Raw genomic sequence first — 25,047 nt, 5'->3', positions numbered from 1 at the left:
GATCAATATCACTGATCCCTTACTGTCACTGGATCAATATCACCGATCCTCACTATCACTGGATCAATATCACTGATCCCCCCATCAATGAGTCAAATTCACTGATCCCTCACCATCACTGAATCAATATCACTGATTCCTCACCATCACTGTATCAATATCACTGATCCCCACCATCACTGAATCAATATCACTGATCCCTCACCATCACTGGATCAATATCACTGATCCCTCACCATCACTGTATCAATATCACTGATCCCCACCATCACTGAATCAATATCACTGATCCCTCACCATCCCTGAATCAAATTCACTGATCCCTCACCATCACTGAATCAATATCACTGATCCCTCGCCATCTCTGGATCAATATCACTGATGCCCACCATCACTGGATCAATATCACTGATCCCCACCATCACTGAATCAATATCATTGATCCCTCACTGTCACTGGATCAATATCACTGATCCCTCACCATCACTGGATCAATATCACTGATCCCCCATCATCAATGAATCAATATCATTGATCCCTCACTGTCACTGGATCAATATCACTGATCCCCACCATCACTGGATCAAATTCACTGATCCCTCACCATCACTGAATCAATATCACTGATCCCTCGCCATCTCTGGATCAATATCACTGATGCCCACCATCACTGGATCAATATCACTGATCCCCACCATCACTGAATCAATATCATTGATCCCTCACTGTCACTGGATCAATATCACTGATCCCTCACCATCACTGGATCAATATCACTGATCCCCCATCATCAATGAATCAATATCATTGATCCCTCACTGTCACTGGATCAATATCACTGATCCCCACCATCCCTGAATCAAATTCACTGATCCCTCACCATCACTGAATCAATATCACTGATCCCTCGCCATCTCTGGATCAATATCACTGATGCCCACCATCACTGGATCAATATCACTGATCCCCACCATCACTGAATCAATATCATTGATCCCTCACTGTCACTGGATCAATATCACTGATCCCCACCATCACTGGATCAATATCACTGATCCCCCCATCAATGAGTCAAATTTACTGATCCCTCACCATCACTGAATCAATATCACTGATTCCTCACCATCACTGTATCAATATCACTGATCCCCACCATCACTGAATCAATATCACTGATCCCTCACCATCACTGGATCAATATCACTGATCCCTCACCATCACTGTATCAATATCACTGATCCCCACCATCACTGAATCAATATCACTGATCCCTCACCATCCCTGAATCAAATTCACTGAACCCTCACCATCACTGAATCAATATCACTGATCCCTCGCCATCTCTGGATCAATATCACTGATGCCCACCATCACTGGATCAATATCACTGATCCCCACCATCACTGAATCAATATCATTGATCCCTCACTGTCACTGGATCAATATCACTGATCCCTCACCATCACTGGATCAATATCACTGATCCCCCATCATCAATGAATCAATATCATTGATCCCTCACTGTCACTGGATCAATATCACTGATCCCCACCATCACTGGATCAAATTCACTGATCCCTCACCATCACTGGATCAAATTCACTGATCCCTCACTGTCACTGGTTCAATGCCACTGATCCCTCACTGTCACTGGATCAATAACTCTGTTCCCTCATTGTCACTGAAGCAATATCACTGAATCCACACTGTCCCTGGATCGATATCACAAATCCCCACTGTCACTGAATCATATCACTGATCCCTCACTGTCACTGGATCAATATCACTTATCCCCACCATCACTGGATCAATATCACCGATCCGCACTGTCACTGAATCGATATCACTGATCCCTCACTGTCACTGAATCAGTATTATTGATCCCTCACTGTCACTGAATCAATATCACTGACCCCTCACTGTCACTGGATCAATATCACTGATCCCACACCGTCACTGGATCAGTATTATTGATCCCTCACTGTCACTGGATCAATATCACTTATCCCCACCATCATTGGAACAATATCACCGATCCTCACTGTCACTGAATCGATATCACTGATCCCCCACCGTCACTGGATCAATATCACTGATCCCTCACCGTCACTGGATCAATATCACTGATCCCCCACTGTCACTGGATCAATATCACTGATCCCTTACTGTCACTGGATCAATATCACCGATCCTCACTATCACTGGATCAATATCACTGATCCCCCCATCAATGAGTCAAATTCACTGATCCCTCACCATCACTGAATCAATATCACTGATTCCTCACCATCACTGTATCAATATCACTGATCCCCACCATCACTGAATCAATATCACTGATCCCTCACCATCACTGGATCAATATCACTGATCCCTCACCATCACTGTATCAATATCACTGATCCCCACCATCACTGAATCAATATCACTGATCCCTCACCATCCCTGAATCAAATTCACTGATCCCTCACCATCACTGAATCAATATCACTGATCCCTCGCCATCTCTGGATCAATATCACTGATGCCCACCATCACTGGATCAATATCACTGATCCCCACCATCACTGAATCAATATCATTGATCCCTCACTGTCACTGGATCAATATCACTGATCCCTCACCATCACTGGATCAATATCACTGATCCCCCATCATCAATGAATCAATATCATTGATCCCTCACTGTCACTGGATCAATATCACTGATCCCCACCATCACTGGATCAAATTCACTGATCCCTCACCATCACTGAATCAATATCACTGATCCCTCGCCATCTCTGGATCAATATCACTGATGCCCACCATCACTGGATCAATATCACTGATCCCCACCATCACTGAATCAATATCATTGATCCCTCACTGTCACTGGATCAATATCACTGATCCCTCACCATCACTGGATCAATATCACTGATCCCCCATCATCAATGAATCAATATCATTGATCCCTCACTGTCACTGGATCAATATCACTGATCCCCACCATCCCTGAATCAAATTCACTGATCCCTCACCATCACTGAATCAATATCACTGATCCCTCGCCATCTCTGGATCAATATCACTGATGCCCACCATCACTGGATCAATATCACTGATCCCCACCATCACTGAATCAATATCATTGATCCCTCACTGTCACTGGATCAATATCACTGATCCCTCACCATCACTGGATCAATATCACTGATCCCCCATCATCAATGAATCAATATCATTGATCCCTCACTGTCACTGGATCAATATCACTGATCCCCACCATCACTGGATCAAATTCACTGATCCCTCACTGTCACTGGTTCAATGCCACTGATCCCTCACTGTCACTGGATCAATAACACTGTTCCCTCATTGTCACTGAATCAATATCACTGAATCCTCACTGTCCCTGGATCGATATCACAAATCCCCACTGTCACTGGATCAATATCACCGATCCGCACTGTCACTGAATCGATATCACTGATCCCTCACTGTCACTGAATCAGTATTATTGATCCCTCACTGTCACTGAATCAATATCACTGATCCCTTACTGTCACTGGATCAATATCACTGACCCTTCACTGTCACTGGATCAATATCACTGATCCCTCACCGTCACTGGATCAATATCACTGATCCCTCACTGTCACTGGATCACTATCACTTATCCCCACCATCACTGGATCAATATCACCGATCCTCACTGTCACTGAATCGATATCACTGATCCCCCACCGTCACTGGATCAATATCACTGATCCCTCACCGTCACTGGATCAATATCACTGATCCCTTACTGTCACTGGACCAATATCACTGATCCCTTACTGTCACTGGATCAATATCACCGATCCTCACTATCACTGGATCAATATCACTGATCCCCCACCGTCACTGGATCAATATCACCGATCCTCACTATCACTGGATCAATATCACTGATCCCCCACCGTCACTGGATCAATATCACTGATCCTCACTATCACTGGATCAATATCACTGATCCCCCACCGTCACTGGATCAATATCACCGATCCTCACTATCACTGGATCAATATCACTGATCCCTCACTGTCACTGGATCAATATCACTTATCCCCACCATCACTGGATCAATATCACCGATCCGCACTGTCACTGAATCGATATCACTGATCCCTCACTGTCACTGAATCAGTATTATTGATCCCTCACTGTCACTGAATCAATATCACTGACCCCTCACTGTCACTGGATCAATATCACTGATCCCACACCGTCACTGGATCAGTATTATTGATCCCTCACTGTCACTGGATCAATATCACTTATCCCCACCATCATTGGAACAATATCACCGATCCTCACTGTCACTGAATCGATATCACTGATCCCCCACCGTCACTGGATCAATATCACTGATCCCTCACCGTCACTGGATCAATATCACTGATCCCCCACTGTCACTGGATCAATATCACTGATCCCTTACTGTCACTGGATCAATATCACCGATCCTCACTATCACTGGATCAATATCACTGATCCCCCCATCAATGAGTCAAATTCACTGATCCCTCACCATCACTGAATCAATATCACTGATTCCTCACCATCACTGTATCAATATCACTGATCCCCACCATCACTGAATCAATATCACTGATCCCTCACCATCACTGGATCAATATCACTGATCCCTCACCATCACTGTATCAATATCACTGATCCCCACCATCACTGAATCAATATCACTGATCCCTCACCATCCCTGAATCAAATTCACTGATCCCTCACCATCACTGAATCAATATCACTGATCCCTCGCCATCTCTGGATCAATATCACTGATGCCCACCATCACTGGATCAATATCACTGATCCCCACCATCACTGAATCAATATCATTGATCCCTCACTGTCACTGGATCAATATCACTGATCCCTCACCATCACTGGATCAATATCACTGATCCCCCATCATCAATGAATCAATATCATTGATCCCTCACTGTCACTGGATCAATATCACTGATCCCCACCATCACTGGATCAAATTCACTGATCCCTCACCATCACTGAATCAATATCACTGATCCCTCGCCATCTCTGGATCAATATCACTGATGCCCACCATCACTGGATCAATATCACTGATCCCCACCATCACTGAATCAATATCATTGATCCCTCACTGTCACTGGATCAATATCACTGATCCCTCACCATCACTGGATCAATATCACTGATCCCCCATCATCAATGAATCAATATCATTGATCCCTCACTGTCACTGGATCAATATCACTGATCCCCACCATCCCTGAATCAAATTCACTGATCCCTCACCATCACTGAATCAATATCACTGATCCCTCGCCATCTCTGGATCAATATCACTGATGCCCACCATCACTGGATCAATATCACTGATCCCCACCATCACTGAATCAATATCATTGATCCCTCACTGTCACTGGATCAATATCACTGATCCCCACCATCACTGGATCAATATCACTGATCCCCCCATCAATGAGTCAAATTTACTGATCCCTCACCATCACTGAATCAATATCACTGATTCCTCACCATCACTGTATCAATATCACTGATCCCCACCATCACTGAATCAATATCACTGATCCCTCACCATCACTGGATCAATATCACTGATCCCTCACCATCACTGTATCAATATCACTGATCCCCACCATCACTGAATCAATATCACTGATCCCTCACCATCCCTGAATCAAATTCACTGAACCCTCACCATCACTGAATCAATATCACTGATCCCTCGCCATCTCTGGATCAATATCACTGATGCCCACCATCACTGGATCAATATCACTGATCCCCACCATCACTGAATCAATATCATTGATCCCTCACTGTCACTGGATCAATATCACTGATCCCTCACCATCACTGGATCAATATCACTGATCCCCCATCATCAATGAATCAATATCATTGATCCCTCACTGTCACTGGATCAATATCACTGATCCCCACCATCACTGGATCAAATTCACTGATCCCTCACCATCACTGGATCAAATTCACTGATCCCTCACTGTCACTGGTTCAATGCCACTGATCCCTCACTGTCACTGGATCAATAACTCTGTTCCCTCATTGTCACTGAAGCAATATCACTGAATCCACACTGTCCCTGGATCGATATCACAAATCCCCACTGTCACTGAATCATATCACTGATCCCTCACTGTCACTGGATCAATATCACTTATCCCCACCATCACTGGATCAATATCACCGATCCGCACTGTCACTGAATCGATATCACTGATCCCTCACTGTCACTGAATCAGTATTATTGATCCCTCACTGTCACTGAATCAATATCACTGACCCCTCACTGTCACTGGATCAATATCACTGATCCCACACCGTCACTGGATCAGTATTATTGATCCCTCACTGTCACTGGATCAATATCACTTATCCCCACCATCATTGGAACAATATCACCGATCCTCACTGTCACTGAATCGATATCACTGATCCCCCACCGTCACTGGATCAATATCACTGATCCCTCACCGTCACTGGATCAATATCACTGATCCCCCACTGTCACTGGATCAATATCACTGATCCCTTACTGTCACTGGATCAATATCACCGATCCTCACTATCACTGGATCAATATCACTGATCCCCCCATCAATGAGTCAAATTCACTGATCCCTCACCATCACTGAATCAATATCACTGATTCCTCACCATCACTGTATCAATATCACTGATCCCCACCATCACTGAATCAATATCACTGATCCCTCACCATCACTGGATCAATATCACTGATCCCTCACCATCACTGTATCAATATCACTGATCCCCACCATCACTGAATCAATATCACTGATCCCTCACCATCCCTGAATCAAATTCACTGATCCCTCACCATCACTGAATCAATATCACTGATCCCTCGCCATCTCTGGATCAATATCACTGATGCCCACCATCACTGGATCAATATCACTGATCCCCACCATCACTGAATCAATATCATTGATCCCTCACTGTCACTGGATCAATATCACTGATCCCTCACCATCACTGGATCAATATCACTGATCCCCCATCATCAATGAATCAATATCATTGATCCCTCACTGTCACTGGATCAATATCACTGATCCCCACCATCACTGGATCAAATTCACTGATCCCTCACCATCACTGAATCAATATCACTGATCCCTCGCCATCTCTGGATCAATATCACTGATGCCCACCATCACTGGATCAATATCACTGATCCCCACCATCACTGAATCAATATCATTGATCCCTCACTGTCACTGGATCAATATCACTGATCCCTCACCATCACTGGATCAATATCACTGATCCCCCATCATCAATGAATCAATATCATTGATCCCTCACTGTCACTGGATCAATATCACTGATCCCCACCATCCCTGAATCAAATTCACTGATCCCTCACCATCACTGAATCAATATCACTGATCCCTCGCCATCTCTGGATCAATATCACTGATGCCCACCATCACTGGATCAATATCACTGATCCCCACCATCACTGAATCAATATCATTGATCCCTCACTGTCACTGGATCAATATCACTGATCCCTCACCATCACTGGATCAATATCACTGATCCCCCATCATCAATGAATCAATATCATTGATCCCTCACTGTCACTGGATCAATATCACTGATCCCCACCATCACTGGATCAAATTCACTGATCCCTCACTGTCACTGGTTCAATGCCACTGATCCCTCACTGTCACTGGATCAATAACACTGTTCCCTCATTGTCACTGAATCAATATCACTGAATCCTCACTGTCCCTGGATCGATATCACAAATCCCCACTGTCACTGGATCAATATCACCGATCCGCACTGTCACTGAATCGATATCACTGATCCCTCACTGTCACTGAATCAGTATTATTGATCCCTCACTGTCACTGAATCAATATCACTGATCCCTTACTGTCACTGGATCAATATCACTGACCCTTCACTGTCACTGGATCAATATCACTGATCCCTCACCGTCACTGGATCAATATCACTGATCCCTCACTGTCACTGGATCACTATCACTTATCCCCACCATCACTGGATCAATATCACCGATCCTCACTGTCACTGAATCGATATCACTGATCCCCCACCGTCACTGGATCAATATCACTGATCCCTCACCGTCACTGGATCAATATCACTGATCCCTTACTGTCACTGGACCAATATCACTGATCCCTTACTGTCACTGGATCAATATCACCGATCCTCACTATCACTGGATCAATATCACTGATCCCCCACCGTCACTGGATCAATATCACCGATCCTCACTATCACTGGATCAATATCACTGATCCCCCACCGTCACTGGATCAATATCACTGATCCTCACTATCACTGGATCAATATCACTGATCCCCCACCGTCACTGGATCAATATCACCGATCCTCACTATCACTGGATCAATATCACTGATCCCTCACCGTCACTGGATCTATATCACTGACCCCTCACTGTCACTGGATCAATATCACTGATCCCCCACCGTCACTGGATCAATATCACCGATCCTCACTATCACTGGATCAATATCACTGATCCCCCACCGTCACTGGATCAATATCACTGATCCGCCACCGTCACTGGATCAATATCACTGATCCCCACTGTTACTGGGTTAACATCCCTGTAGAATTCGCCACCTAACACCAAGATGGGAGCAGCTTCACCACACGGACTACACCTTTCCAGGCCAACTAGGAATTGCCAATAAATGTCAGCCTTGCCAGTGATCCCCACCTCCCAAAAACAATTTAAAAATACATTTTTATCCATTACCCCTTGCGTCACTAGAGAATTGGTGTAGTTGCTAAATCTGCACATATTGAGAGTTACACAACAATGCTATTTTATGTACAGCTTTTAGTTTAGATTAGTTCCAGTGCTACACAAAATTAGGACAAAAAGTTAGAAAATTATTATTTCCTAATTAAATTACTTTACGCCTTGCAATTATTCTTAATTTAAAGTTCCACATTAAGAAGAATGCAATAAAATTGAGTTTTCTCCATAAAGAAATGTCTAACTTAATGAAACTCAATGGTGATGGATGAGGCTGTGTGTTTGTGATCCTTTACACTTGATATCATTCACTCTGTTCCTGCTGTTTTATTAGCAGAAGCCAGAAATGTATTCGAATCATCTACAATTGAAGGAGAAGCTTCCTAATCATCCGTGAAAGGATGTAGTGGAGGTCCTTGGTAAATTACCAGAACTCACATTGAAGATGACTGTTTGCACTGTTTGTTTAATGAGTTTTTAGTTTGGAACCAATAACATCAATTACTATAAAACAAATCGAAACGGACAAATGAGCAGAGTCAATCTCTCCAGCTTGACACAAATAAGTGAGCTATTTGCAACATCCTTTAGCCTTGTTTTCCTTGCAGGCCATCACTCAGAAGGATGGACTGCAAGACTTCCTGAACAAAAGCAATAAACAGATTGAAGATATTGTCACCCTGGTACGGGGTAAACTGACCAAAATGGCGAGAATAACTCTAGCCGCACTCATCACTATCGATGTTCATGGTGAGTAATTTCACTTTCCTTACTCATTTCTTCCACCATTATATCCAAAGCACTTAGACCAGAGGAAACTGAAACATCTACCATTTGTGGCAGTATCATTCTACTGCTGAAAGCAAACGAGAATCTTCCAGAACCATGGAATCTCTTAGAATCTGATTGAACATGGATGTCTTTTAGAATATTGATTGCTGTCATCTCCTCTTTTGGTAAATGATTTCTCTCAGTTTCCTCTCTCTCCCTATCCCTAGCCCATGTTAAATGGAAGAGGAGCTCAGCTGAACTCCAATCAGTTGTTGTCTCACGCTTAGAACTACTCACTACTCACATTACCTCCACTGACTCCAGTCCATTCCAATTGCTGTTAAATGTTGAAAAAAACAAAACCATTGTATTCAGTCCCCATCACAAACTTGGTACCCTTGCCATCGATTCCATGCCCCTCCCTGGACACTGTATCAGGTTGAACCAGTCTGTTTGTGTCCTATTCGACCAAGGGCTGACCTTCTGACCACATATTCTCTTCATCCCTCAGAGCGCCTGTTTCTACCTCTGTAACGTCGGATGCTGAAACCTTCATCCTGTTGTTACCTCTGAACTCAACTATTCGAATATTCTCTTGGCCAGCCTCCTATCCTTTATCCTTCATAAACAAGAGCTCTGTTGCCCGTATCCTATCTCGCACCGAATCCTGTTAATCATCATTTTGTGCTCGCTGACCTATATCGGCTGCCAGTTCTGCTATCTCAGTAACTTGCTCCAGCCATACAACCCACTTCGTCAAAAATTCTGTGTTCCTCCAACTGTGACCTCATGTGCATTCTCCTCCCTTCAGCCCAACATTGGCAGCTCTACCTACAACAATCTGGGCCCTTAAATTCTGGAATTGCCCCCCTCCCCAACAATCCTGCTATCTCTCAATCCTCCTTTAACATCCTCCTTAAAGCTCGCCTCCTTTGGTCGCTCATCAATATATATATAATATTGATTCCATTTCTATAAAGTTCCCCAGGATGCTATTCCACATTAGTGGCTTTGTATAAATGGCAGATGTTATTTTTGTTGTGAAAATAAATATATTTTCTATTTGTTTTATTCTTTCTCTCACAATCTTTGATTTATTCTTTCTCTACTTTATTTCTCATCACTACTCTCTTCTTTCAGTTCATTTCCCTTTGTTTCCTTTTAATTTGCCATACTCTTTCACTCTTTCTTTCCCTTCTCTTTTTTTTGATTTTTTATATTTCTCTATTTTGTTTCTGCCTGTCTGTACATTAAAATAAACTTCACCAGAAACCAGTAAATAGCTCAATCTAGTCATTCATGCTAATTTCAAATCAGGTTACACATGGATGGTGGACTCTGATTAAAAATGCTTATTTTTTGTGATAACCCCATTTTCAGTTGCATTAATAAAACTGCACCAGGTTACCACTCTTAAGGATATCACGCAATATTTTTAATGCAAATCTTGTTTTCAAATTGCACTCTAAAACACTTTCTGATTGTGCTGGTTCATCGAAGATTTTAGTTTGGCGATATGCAAATGAGTTTGAATGGAAACATGAGCAAAAAAAATATTTCTCAAAACAAATGCAATTTTCAACACAATTTGACTCCGAATCACCGATCACATCCTAAGTGGAAAATCCAGCCTGTTCTGTTTGATTTATGCTCTCTGACTATTGCAGATGTCAAAACACTGAAAGGGGCAGGTGACAAAAGAAGGTTGAACCAGACTATAATCCTTATTTCTTTAAAAGACAGTCACATTATTGGCATCAGTTAGAATCAGCTCAATATTTAAACTGCTTCCTTTATAATGGTAACACAGCTTTCAATCCAGATTTAGCCGTGATTGCAACAGACACATCTAATCGGGAACAATAGATTGCGCACAAAATCAATTCACCAACTTAATTCTGGTGGAAAACAGGTAGCCATGGTAACAGTGCTGAGCCAGAAGTACTATTGACAGGTACCCAAGCACAGTCAGTGTTCAAAATAAAAGCTGGGCTCTATTTTGCAACTGGACTGACACCAATTAATCAATTAGCATCGATTAAAAATGTAATGAAATAGCGATTGATTAATACTCCACATATTCGGGAGAAACTTTCAGGTATTATTTAATGAATTGAAATAAGCACCAATATTTCTTTGTAGTTTTTGACTTGTTAGTTGAGTTGTTGAAAGATTTACTGAGTGAACAAGTTAAGCGATCTGGTGCTTACTTCAAGTAATAATTATACAAAACACTGCATACAGTTATCTAGGGTTTATATCAATCGTACTATGACAGGAAAATGGTTAGCAATAATAGATCCCTAGGGTATATTTTAACTATCACCACAAGGTATAAAACTGGCAACCACAGATGCCCATTCCATTGGGTCCTGCCAGGCCCCTTGCGGAAGCCTTCGGCCTCCCCCAGTCCCAATCGCCAGCCTCCCATACCCACATCCCAGCCCTCCCAATCCTCGACCTCTGTCCCCCTCCTAATAACGACCTCCCTCTCTCCAAACGCCCCCTCTCCTGATCACTAGGATGCCTGGCTGTGGCCTGCTGGCGTACTGTCCCAACAGCCTCCCTCTGGGCAGGAAACAAAACTACAAAATGTAACGAGACACTGCCATTATGTTTGACAGGACCTCTGTGTTCCTGGCCTTGCCAGCTTCTTCAGCTACTTTTGGCCTGCCCCGTATCCTCCCTGCCTCATCATAAATATCGAGGTGAGAATCTCCCTCTGTAGCAGGAAACTGAGAGCACCATCCCTTCATGGAATGACCACAAAACCAAGGAGATATGTGGCTGGCATTTCATTCTCATTGACAATCATAATCAGCTGTTGAAATCATACATCGATCAATCATACAAGGGGACGTTAGCCTAATGGTAATGTGACTGGACTCATCATCCTGAGATCTGGCCTAATGCTCTTTTTTTATTCCTTCATGGGATGTGAGTGTCGCTGGCTAGGCCAGCATTTATTGCCCATTCCTAGTTGCCCTTGAGGAGGTGGTGGTGAGCTGCCTTATTGAACCGCTGCAGTCCATGTGGGGTAGGTATACCCACAGTGCTGTTAGGAAGGGAGTTCCAGGATTTTGACCCAGCTACAGTGAAGGAATGGCGATAATGTTCCAAGTCATGATGGTGTGTGGCTTGGAGGGGAACTTGAAGGGAGTGACATTCCCATGTGTCTGCTACCCTTGTCCTTCTAGGTGGTAGAGGTTGTGGGTTTGGAAGGTGCTGTCAAAGAAGCCTTGGTGAGTTGCTGCAGTGCATCTTGTAGATGGTACACACTGCTGCCACTGTGCGTCGGTGGTGGAGGGAGTGAATGTTTAAGGTTGAGTGGGGTGCCAATCAAGCGGGCTGTTTTGCTCTGGATAGTTGTTGTTGTTAGAGCCCTACCCATCCAGGCAAGTGGACACTATTCCATCACACTCCTGACTTGTACCCTGTAGATACTGGACAGGACTTGGGAAGTCAGAAGATGAGTTACTCAGTGCAGAATTCCAAGCCTCTGACCTATAGAACATAGAACAGTACAGCACAGTACAGGCCCTTCGGCCCACGATGTTGTGCCGAACCTTTAACCTACTCTAAGATCAAACTAACTACCTACCCTTCATTCTGCTATCATCCATGCACCTATCCAAGAGTCGCTTTAATGTCCCTAATGTATCTGCTTCTACTACCACCGCTGGCAGTGCATTCCACGCACCCACCACTCTCTGTGTAAAGAACCTTCCTCTGACATCTCCCCGAAACCTTCCTCCAATCACCTTAAAATTATGCCCCCTGGTGATAGCCCTTTCCACCCTGGGAAAAAGTCTCTGACTATCCACTCTATCTATGCCTCTCATCATCTTGTACCCTTCTATCAAGTCACCCCTCATCCTTCTTCGCTCCAATGAGAAAAGCCCTAGCTCCCTCAATCTTTCTTCGTAGGACATGCCCTCCAGTCCAGGCAGCATCCTGGTAAATCTCTTCTGCACCCTCTCTAAAGCTTCCACATCCTTCCTATAATGAGGCGACCAGAACTGAACACAATATTCCAAGTGTGGTCGAACCAGGGCCTTATAGAGCTGCAGCATAACCTCGCAGCTCTTAAACTCAATCCCCCTGTTAATGAAAGCCAACACACCATACGCCTTCTTAACAACCCTATCAACTTGGGTGGCAACTTTGAGCGATCTATGGACATGGACCCCAAGATCCCTCTGTTCCTCCACACTACCAAGAATCCTGTCTTTAAGCCTGTATTCCGCATTCAAATTCGACTTTCCAAAATGAATCACTTCACACTTTTCCAGGTTGAACTCCATCTGCCACTTCTCAGCCCAGCTCTGCATCCTGTCAATGTCCCGTTGCAACCTACAACAGCCTTCCACACTATCCACAACTCCAGCAACCTTCGTGTCATCAGCAAACTTGCTAACCCAGCCTTCCACTTCCTCATCCAAGTCAGTTATAAAAATCACAAAGAGCAGAGGTCCCAGAACAGATCCCTGCGGAACACCACTGGTCACCGAGCTCCATGCTGAATACTTTCCATCTACTACCTCCCTCTGACTTCTATGGGCCAGCCAATTCTGTATCCAGACAGCCAACTTTCCCTGTATCCCATGCCTCCTTACTTTCTGAATGAGCCTACCATGGGGAACCTTATCAAACGCCTTGCTAAAATCCATATACACCACATCCACTGCTCTTCCTTCATCAATGTGTTTTGTCACATCTTCAAAGAATTCAATCAGGCTTGTGAGGCATGACCTGCCCCTCACAAAGCCATGCTGACTGTCTCTAATCAAACCATGCTTTTCCAAATAATCATAAATCCTGTCTCTCAGAATCCTCTCCAATAATTTGCCCACTACCGATGTAAGACTGACTGGTCTATAATTCCCAGGGTTATCCCTATTCCCTTTCTTGAACAAGGGAATAACATTTGCCACCCTCCAATCATCTGGTACTACTCCAGTGGACAGTGAAGACGCAAAGATCATCGCCAAAGGCGCAGCAATCTCTTCCCTCGCTTCAGGAAATATCCTTGAGTATATCCCGTCTGGCCCCGGGGATTTATCTGTCCTCATATCATTCAAAATTTCCAGCACATCCTCCCTCTTAACCTCAACCTGTTCGAGCATATCAGCCTGTTCCACGCTGTCCTCACAAACGACCAGGTCCCTCTCACTAGTGAATACTGAAGCAAAGTATTCATTTAGGACCTCCCCTACCTCCTCCGACTCCAGGCACAAGTTCCCTCCACTATCTCTGATCGGCCCTACCCTCACTCTGGCCATCCTCTTGTTCCTCACATAAGTGTAGAACGCCTTGGGATTTTCCTTAATCCTACCCGCCAAGACTTTTTCATGTCCCCTTCTAGCTCTCCTAAGTCCATTCTTCAGTTCCTTCCTGGCTACCTTGTAACCCTCCAGAGCACTGTCTGATCCTTGCTTCCTCAACCTTAAGTAAGCTTCCTTCTTCCTCTTGACTAGCTGTTCCACATCTCTTGTCATCCAAGGTTCCTTCACCCTACCATCCCTTCCTTGCCTCATCGGGACAAATCTATCCAGCAGTCGCAGAAAGTGCTCCCTAAACAACCTCCACATTTCTGTCGTGCATTTCCCTGAGAACATCTGTTCCCAATTTATGCTCCCCAGTTCCTGCCTAATAGCATTGTAATTCCCCCTCCCCCAATTAAATATTTTCCCATCCCGTCTGCTCCTGTCCCTCTCCATGACTATAGTAAAGGTCAGGGAGTTGTGATCACTATCACCGAAATGCTTTCCCACCGAGAGATCTGCCACCTGGCCTGGTTCGTTGCCAAGCACCAAGTCCAACATAGTCTCCCCTCTAGTCGGCCTATCTACATATTGAGTGTCTCAATACTGGGGATGTTGGCCTGAGAGAGGACACTGATATTGGAGTGTCTGTCCTGCCACTGAATTTGCAGGATCTTGCAGAGGCACCACTGGTGATATCTCTCCAGAGCCTTGAGATGTCTGCTGTACAGTGAAAATGTGAGGTCATCCACGTTGGATAGTACAGGGTACTTCGTAAATGGGGAAAAGCTAGAAACAGTGGGGGTCCAAAGAGACTTGGGGGTCCAGGTACCTAGATCATTAAAATGTCATGAACATTTACAGAAAATAATCAAAAAAGCTAATGGAATGCTGGCCTCCATATCAAGAGGACTAGAATATAAGGGCGTAGTGTTATGAAAATGCCTCCATTTTTAAAATATTTTATGAGGACTCACGTTTAAAATAGTGACCTGTTCTTGTAGCCACAGTATTTATATGGCAGGTCTAGTTAAGTTTCTGGTCAATGGTAATCCCCAGGATATTGATAGTGGTGGATTCAGCAATAGTAATGCTTTGAATGTCAAGGGAGATGGCTAGATCTCTCTTGTTGAAGATGGTCACTGCCTGCCATTACCCTAGGAACTCCTGTGGCAATGTCCTGGGGCTGAGATAATTGACCTCCAACAACCACAACCATCTTCTTTTATGCTGCATATGACTGCAACCAGTGGGGAGTTTTCTCCCTGATTCCCACCGACTTCAATTTTGCTAGGGCTCCTTGATGTCAAACTCAGCCAAATGCTGCCTTGATGTCAAGGGCAGTCACTCACACCTCACCTCTAGAATTCAGCTCTTTTGTCCATGTTTGGACCAAGGTTGTAATGAGGTGAGGGAACCAACACGAGGGAAAAACATACTTGACCTTGTCCTCACCAATCTACCTGTTGCAAATGCATCTGTCCATGATATTATTGGTAGGAGTGACCACTGCACAATCCTTGTGGAGACAAGTCTTGTCTTCACACTGAGGATACCCGCCATCGTGCTAAATGGGATAGATACAATCTATCTATGGGGCGGCACAGTGGCGCAGTGGTTAGCACCGCAGCCTCACAGCTCCAGCGACCCGGGTTCAATTCTGGGTACTGCCTGTCTGGAGTTTGCAAGTTCTCCCTGTGTCTGCGTGGGTTTTCTCCGGGTGCTCCGGTTTCCTCCCACAAGCCAAAAGACTTGCAGGTTGGTAGGTAAATTGGCCATTATAAATTGTCACTAGTATAGGTAGGTGGTAGGGAAATATAGGGACAGGTGGGGATGTGGTAGGAATATGGGATTAGTGTAGGATTAGTATATATGGGTGGTTGATGGTCGGCACAGACTCGGTGGGCCGAAGGGCCTGTTTCACTGCTGTATCTCTAAACTAAACTAAACTAAAAATCGAGTGGCTCAAAACTGGGCACCTATGAAGCGCTGTGGGCCATCAGCAGCAGAATTATATTCAACCACAATCTGTAACCTCATGACCCAGCATATCCCTCACTCTACCATTACCATCAAATCAGGTGACCAACCCTGGTTCAATGAAAAGTGCAGGAGGACATGCCAGGAGCAGCACCTCAAAATGTAAAATACCTAAAAAATAAGGTGCCAACCTGGCGAAGCTACAACAGAGAACTCTTCTCTCTTTGGCCTCCTTATCTCGAGAGACAATGGGTAAGCACCTGGAGGTGATCAGTGGTTTTGAAGCAGCGCCTGGAGTGGCTATAAAGGCCAATTCTAGAGTGACAGGCTCTTACACAGGTGCTGCAGATAAAATTGGTTGTCGGGGCTTTTACACAGTTGGCTCTCCCCTTACGCCTCTGTCTTTTTTCCTGCCAACTGCTAAGTCTCTTCAACTCGCCACGCTTTAGCCCCGCCTTTATGGTTGCCCGCCAGCTCTGGCAATCGCTGGCAACTGACTCCCACGACTTGTGATCAATGTCACAGGACTTCATGTCGTGTTTGCAGACGTCTTTAAAGCGGAGCCATGGACGGCTGGTGGGTCTGATACCAGTGGCGAGCTCGCTGTACAATGTGTCCTTGGGGATCCTGCCATCTTCCATGCGGCTCACATGGCCAAGTCATCTCAGGCGCTGCTGGCTTAGTAGGGTGTCTATGCTGGGGATGTTGGCCGCCTCGAGGACTTCTGTGTTGGAGATACGGTCCTGCCACCTGATGCCAAGGATTCTCCGGAGGCAGCGAAGATGGAATGAATTGAGACGTCGCTCCTGGCTGACGTACGTTGTCCAGGCCTCGCTGCCGTAGAGCAAGGTACTGAGGACACAGGCTTGATACACTTGGACTTTTGTGTTCTGTGTCAGTGCGCTATTTTCCCACACTCTCTTGGCCAGTCTGGACATAGCAGTGGAAGCCTTTCCCATGCGCTTGTTTAGTTCTGCCTCGAGAGACAGGTTACTGGTGATAGTTGAGCCTAGGTAGGTGAACTCTTGAACCACTTACAGAGTGTGGTCGCCGATATTGATAGATGGGGCATTTCTGATGTCCTGTCCCATGATGTTCGTTTTCTTTAGGCTGATGGTTAGGCCAAATTCATTGTAGGCAGCCGCAAACCTATCGCTGAGTCTCTGCAGACACTCTTCAGTGTGAGACGTTAATGCAGCATTGTCAGCAAAGAGGAGTTCCCTGATGAGGACTTTCTGTACTTCTGTAACAGAGAACTACATACATGATAAACAGCGGAAACCGGAAGCAGAATGAGATAGACAGAGCTAAGGAATCCCACAACCAGTGGATCAGATCAAAGCTCTGCAGCCCTACCACATCCAGTCATGAATGGTGGTGGACAAGTAAACAACTAACTGGAGGAAGAGGCTCCACAAACATCCCCATCCTCAATGTAGGGAAGTTCAGCACGTCAGTATAAAAGACAAGCCTGAAGTATTTGCAGCAGAAGAGTAGAGCCTATTAGGGACTATAAGGGTAACCTGTGTGTGGAGGCAGAGGACATTGGTATGGTTCTTAATGAATACTTTGCATCTGTTTTCACAAAAGAAAGGGACAATACAGGCATTGCAGTCAGGGAGGAGGAGTGTGAAATATCAGGTGAAATTAACATAGTGAGAGAGGAAGTATTAAGGGGTTTAACATCTCTGAAAGTGAATAAAGCCCCAGACCTGGATGAAATGTATCCTAGGCTGTTAAGGAAAGCAAGGGAAGAAATAACGGAGGCTCTGACCATCATTTTCTAATCCTCTTTGGCTACAGGTGTGTTGCCAGAGGACTGGAGGACCATTATTTAAAAAGGGAGTGGTCTCCTCTACATTGGGGAGACCAAGCGCAGACTGGGTGACCGCTTTGCGGAACATCTCCACTCAGTCCGCAAGCAGGACCCTGAGCTTCCGGTTGCTTGCTATTTCAACACTCCCCCCTGCTCTCATGCTCACATCTCTGTCCTGGGATTGCTGCAGTGTTCCAGTGAACATCAACGCAAGCTCGAGGAACAGCATCTCATCTACTGATTAGGCACACTACAGCCTGCCGGACTGAACATTGAGTTCAATAATTTCAGAGCATGACAGCCCCCCATTTTACTTTCATTTTTAGTTATTTTTTTTCTTCCTTTTTTTTTACATTCTTTTTTACATTTTTTACAATTTTTTTTTGCATTTATTTCATTTCATCTTAGTTTGTTCAGTTTGCTTACCCACTGTTTTTTTTCAGGTTTGCACTTGCTGCTGTTCAATATTCAGTGTATTAACAGCTAATCTGTACTAATGCTTTCTCTTTCAACACACCATTAACATATTGTTTGCCTTTGCTCCATGACCTTTTGGTCAGCTATGTGGCCTGGTCCAATCTAGACCTCCTTTGTTATCTCTTGTCCCACCCCCACCTCACTTGCTTATAACCTGTGACTTTTCTAATATTTGTCAGTTCGGAAGAAGGGTCACTGACCCGAAACGTTAACTCTGCTTCTCTTTTCACAGATGCTGCCAGACCTGCTGAGTGGTTCCAGCATTTCTTGTTTTTATTTAAAAAGGGAGAATGGGATAGACTGAGTAATTACAAGACAGTCAGCCTAACCTCAATAGTGGGAAAATTGTTGGAAAAAATTCTGACTGGCTGGATAAATGTTCATTTAGAAAGACACAGCTTAATCAAAGACAGTCAGCATGGAATTGTTAAGGGGAGGTTATGTCTAACTTACATAATTTAATTTTTTGAGGAGATAACAATGAGGGTCGATGAGGGTAGCACGTTTGATGTAGTCTATATGGATTTTGGACTTTAACAAGGCTTTTGATAAGGTCCCACATTCCAGACTGGTCACGAAAGTAAAAGCCCACAGGGTCCAAAGCAAAGGGACAAGTTGGATCCAAAATTGGCTCAGAGGCAGGAAGCAAAGGGAACTGGTCGATGGGTGTTTTTGTGACTAGCTGTTTCCAGTGGGGTTCCACAGGGCTCAGTACTAAGTCTCTTGCTTTTTGTGGTATATGTCAATGATTTGGACTTCAAGATAGGGGGTATGATTAAGAAGTTTGCAGATGGTACAAAAATTTGAGTCGGTTAGGATTATATTCACTGGAGTTCAGAAGAGTGAGGGGGGATCTCATAGAAACCTATAAAATTCTAACAGGACTTGACAGGGTAGATGCAGGAAGGATGTTCCCGATGGTGGGGGAGTCCAGAACCAGTGGTCATAGTCTAAGCTTATGGGGTAAACCTTTCAGGAATGAGATGAGGAGAAATTACTTCACACAGAGAGTGGTGAACCTGTGGAATACGCTACCACAGAAAGCAGTTGAGGCCAAAACATTGTATTTTTTCAAGAAGGAGTTAGATATCGCTCTTGGGGCAAAAGGGATCAAAGGACATGGGGAGAAAGCGGGAACAGGTTACTGAGTTGGATGATCAGCCATGATCATAATGAATGGCAAAGCAGGCTTGAAGGGCCGAATGGCCTACTCCTGCTCCTGTTTTCTATGTTTCTATGTTTTCTGTGTTTCTACGCAGTTCTGGTCACTACTCTATAAGAAAGATGTGATTGCACTAGAGAGGGTACAGAGGAGATTTATGAGGATGTTGCCTGAACTGGAGAATTTTAGTTATGAGGAAAGATTGGATAGACTCGGGTTGTTTTCTTTGGAACAGAAGAGGCTGAGGGGAGACCGAATTGAAGTGTATAAAATTATGATAGTTCTAGATTAGAGTGGACAGGAAGGCACTATTCAGAGAGGGTACAGAGGAGATTTACGAGGATGTTGCCAGGACTGGAAAAATGCAGCTGTGAGGAAAGATTGGATAGGCTGGGGTTGTTCTCCTTGGAACAGAGAAGGCTGAGGGGAGATCTGATTGAAATGTACCCTCAACTCATTCAAAAGGAGTCTGGATATGCACCTCAAGTGCTGTAATCTGCAGGGCTACAGACCAAATGCTGGAAGGTGGGATTAGAATAGGTAGATTGTTTTCCAGCCAGCACAGACACGATGGGACAAGTGGCCTCTTTCTATGTCTTAAACTTTCTATTATTCTATGATTCTAGAAGGGTCCATACACAGGGGGCATAGATTTATGGTAGAAGGTAGGTTTAGAGGGGATTCAAGGGGATATTTTTCACAAGAGGCTGATGGGATCTGGAACTCTCTATCTGAAAGGGTGGTAGAGGCAGAAACCCTCACAACATTTAACAAGTACTTGGATATGCACCTGAAGTGCCGTAATGTACTAGGATACAGACCAAGAGCTGGAAAGTAGGATTCGGCTGGATGACTGCTTGTCGGCTGGCGTGGACAGAATGGGCTGAAAGGCCTGCTTCTGTGTTGTAAATTTCTATAATTCCATGATTCATCTTCAGCTAGAAGTGCTGAATGAATGATCCATCTCAGCCTCCTACTGAGGTCCCCACCATCACAAATTCCAGGCTTCAGACAATTCAATTCACTCTATGTGATATCAAGAAACGGCTGAAGGCACAGAATACAGCAAAGGCTATGGGCTCTGACAACGTGCTAGCAGTAGTACTGAAGACTTGTGCTCCTGAACTAGCTGCGCCCCTAGCCAAGCTGTTCCAGTACAGCTACAACACTAGCATCTACCCTGCAATGTGGAAAATTGCCCAGGTATGTCCTGGACAAATCCAATCTGGCCAATGACTGTCCCATCAGTCTACTCTCAATCATCAGTAAAGTGATGGAAAGTGGCATCGACAGTGCTGTCAAGTGGTACTGACTCAGCAATAACCTGCTCAGTGACACTCAGTTTGAGCTCTGCCAGGGCCATCAGCTCCAGACCTCATCACAATCTTGGTCCAAACATGGACAAAAGAGCTGAGCTCCAGAGGTGAGGTGAGAGTGAATGCCCTTGACATCAAGGCAGCATTTGACTGAGTATGGCATCAAGGAGCCCTAGCAAAACTGAGGTCAATGGGAATAAGGGGGTAAACTCTCTGCTGGTTGGAGTCATACCTAGTGCAAGGGAAGATGGTTGTGATTGTTGGAGGTGCCAGTCCCAGGGATTGCTGCAGGCATTCCTCAGGGTAGAGTTTTAGGCCCAACCATTTTCAGCTACTTCATCAATGGCCTATCCTCCATCATAAGGTCAGAAATGGGAATGTTCGCTGATGATTGTAGTGTTCAGTAACATTCACAATTCCTCAGATACCAAAGCAGTCCGTGCCCAGATGCAACAAGACCTGGACAATATCAGGCTTGGGCTGATAAGTGGCAAATACATTCACACCACACAAGGGCCAGGCAATGACCATCTCTAACAAAAGCAACTCTAACCATCTCACCTTGACATTCAACGCATTAGCATCGCTGTATCTTCCACTATCAACATCCCAGTGGTTTCCATTGACCAGAAACTTAAACTTGACCAGCCATATAAATACTGTGGCTGCAAGAGCAGGTCAGAGACTCACCTCACCTCCAGACTCCACAAAGCCTGTCCACCATCTACAAGGCACAAGTGAGGAGTGTGATGGAATACTGTCCACTTACCTGGATGGGTGCAGCTCCAACAACACTCAAGAAACTCAGCACCATCCAGGACAAAGCAGCCCGCTTTATTGGTCCCCCATCCACCACCTTAAACATTCACTCCCTGCACCATCGATGCACAGTGGCAGCAGTATATACCATCTACAAGATGCACAGCAGCAACTCACCAAGGCTCCTGCAACAACACCTTCTAAACCTACGACCTCTTCCGCCTGGAGGGACAAGGGCAGCAGACGCATGGGAACACCACCACCTGCAGGTTTCCCTCCAAGCCACACACCGTCCTGACTTGGAATTATATCACTGTTCCTTCAATGTCGCTGGGTCAAAATCCCAGAATTCCCTTTTTGTTGATGTACCTGCACTCAAGGACTACAATGGTTCAAGAAGGTGGCTCACCACCACTTTCTCAAGGGCAATAAATGTTGGCATTTCCAGCGATGCTCGCATGCCAAGAACGAAAAGTAAATCATCGGAGAGTAGATTTCAGAGCACATTGACACAATGTGAATCAGGCCATCGAGAAGCCATTCGAATCTCACCTTCACAATTGTTTAGTCAGTGAAATAGCTCATTAATCAAGAGCATATAATGAAGGTGTTTGGAACAGAGAGCAGGCTGATGAGTCATTATATATTTAAAATCAATGCTTAATTCTATTTAAGAAGCTGTGAATGTCAATATAGATTGATGAATATAAACGCAAATTATAGACACTGCCTGCACTGAAAATAAAATGAGTCAAAATGATTCTTGTGTGTAGGGTCTCATTTGTATTTACTGACCTGTGACTGATTTCTAATCAAATATCTACTTGAGGTTATTACTGATTGAATGAGCCAATATTGATGTGAAGCATCTTCACTGTCTGCCTCTGTATAGATTCTAACAAGCTGTGTGTGACAGCCTGGACTAGGGAGGGTAGGTGTGCTGGGAAAAACAATTGAATTGTCTATTTGCTGCATTGCACCCCCACACCATTCTGTGTCATTCTGATGCAGTCATCTAAAGAGGCAGCTGTTACATTGGCTTGGCTTCGAAACTCTTTGACGTTTCCAACCTGGGTGATTTTTCAACTTTGAGCACTGCCACATTTTAAGTGTATATCCTTTATGTATTCCTATCCAATCCAATATCACTACCGCTTCCTCCTTTACTGCTACTGTAGCAGCATCCTCATGTTTAGTGAAGACAGATGCAAAGTGTTGATTTAGTACCTCAGTCGTATCCCCCACCTCCACTAGAAGATCTCCTTTTTGGTCCCTAATCAGTTCCACCCTTCCTTTGAATATCCTTTTACTATGTAAATATTTATAAAAGAGTTTGGGATTCCTTTCATCTTACTGACAATCTATTCTCATACTCTCTCTATGCCCCTCTTATTCTCTTTTTGAGATCTCCTCTGTACTTTCTAAGTAGACTTTCTTAGAAGCCTAATGGAATACTGTCCTTTATTACAAGAGGAATTGAAAATAAAAGTAAGGATGTTATGCTTCAGTTATATATTGAGACCACATCTCGAATACTGTGTGCAGTTTTGGTCTTCTTATTTAAGGAAGGATGGAAATGCATTGGAGGCGGTTCAGAGGAGGTTTACTAGATTGATACATGGAATGAATAGGTTGTCTTATGAGGAATGGTTGGACAGACTGGGTTTGTTTTCACTGGAGTTTAGAAGAGTGAGGGGAGACTTGATTGAAATGTATAAGATCCTGAACGGTCTTGACAAGGTGGATGTGAAAAGGATGTTTCCTCTTGTGGGGGAGTCCAGAACTAGGGGGCACTGTTTTAAAATTATGGATCGCCCTTCTAGGACAGAGACAAGGAGAAATCTTTTCTCTGAGGGTTGTGAGACTTTGGAACTCTCTGCCTCAGAAGGTGGTGGAGGCGGGGTCATTGAATATTTTTAAGGTGGGGGTAGATAGATTCTTGCTCGGCAAGGGAATCAAAGGTTATCGGGGTAGATGCGAGTGCGGAATTCGAAACACAAACAGATCAGCCATGATCTTATTGAATGACGGAGCAGGCTAGAGGGGCCGAATGGCCTACTTCTGCTCCTAATTCGTATGTTTATATGTATCCGGACCATCTCCTCCATGAGTCCGAGCAACAGCTGCATGACCAACTATATTACAATTACATGTATACTGAATGGGTCTGTTAACTAACCAGAGTGGTGGAAGCAGAAATGATTAATGATTTCAAAAGGAAATGAGATGGGCACTTGAGGAAAATAAACTTGCAGGGCTGCGGGGATAGAGCAGGGGAATGGGACTGACAGGATTGCTCTACAGAGAGCTGGTATGGACTTAATGGGCTGAACGGCCTCCTTCTGTGTCCTAATGATTCTATGACTCTAGTTCAGGTGCATTGGCTTTGTACAATGGAGAATGATTCATTGTCGTGTAATTTACTGTTTGTTGCTGATCTTTTTCAGTAGGTTGTAGATATGTTTAATGCTCTATATGTTTGAATTATCTGAAAATTATGCCACAAAATAGCAAATTGTGAAATATTCTTGACTCCAGAAATTCAGGGCCTTGGAAGAGTTGTAGGTTTACCCATTGCTGATTAAAGGGGTCCCGTGTACATTTGTTTTGGTTGCAACAGTTTATGAAAGCCCCTC

At 44.3% G+C, this 25,047-nt stretch overlaps 1 protein-coding gene across 1 annotated transcript in view; it reads left to right on the top strand.

Annotated features, from left to right (window-relative positions):
- Positions 1-25,047, top strand: part of LOC137384869 (dynein axonemal heavy chain 3-like) — a 613,990-nt gene that overhangs the window by 169,173 nt on the left and 419,770 nt on the right. The window contains exon 10 of the mRNA XM_068059481.1: positions 9,475-9,616. Within this exon, the coding sequence (XP_067915582.1) occupies positions 9,475-9,616 (142 nt within the window). The remainder of the gene's footprint in view (positions 1-9,474; positions 9,617-25,047) is intronic.

This window comes from Heterodontus francisci, chromosome 27 (assembly GCF_036365525.1).
Source record: "Heterodontus francisci isolate sHetFra1 chromosome 27, sHetFra1.hap1, whole genome shotgun sequence".
NCBI classification, from domain to species: domain Eukaryota; kingdom Metazoa; phylum Chordata; class Chondrichthyes; order Heterodontiformes; family Heterodontidae; genus Heterodontus; species Heterodontus francisci.
This window is presented reverse-complemented; position numbering and strand designations above follow the sequence as displayed.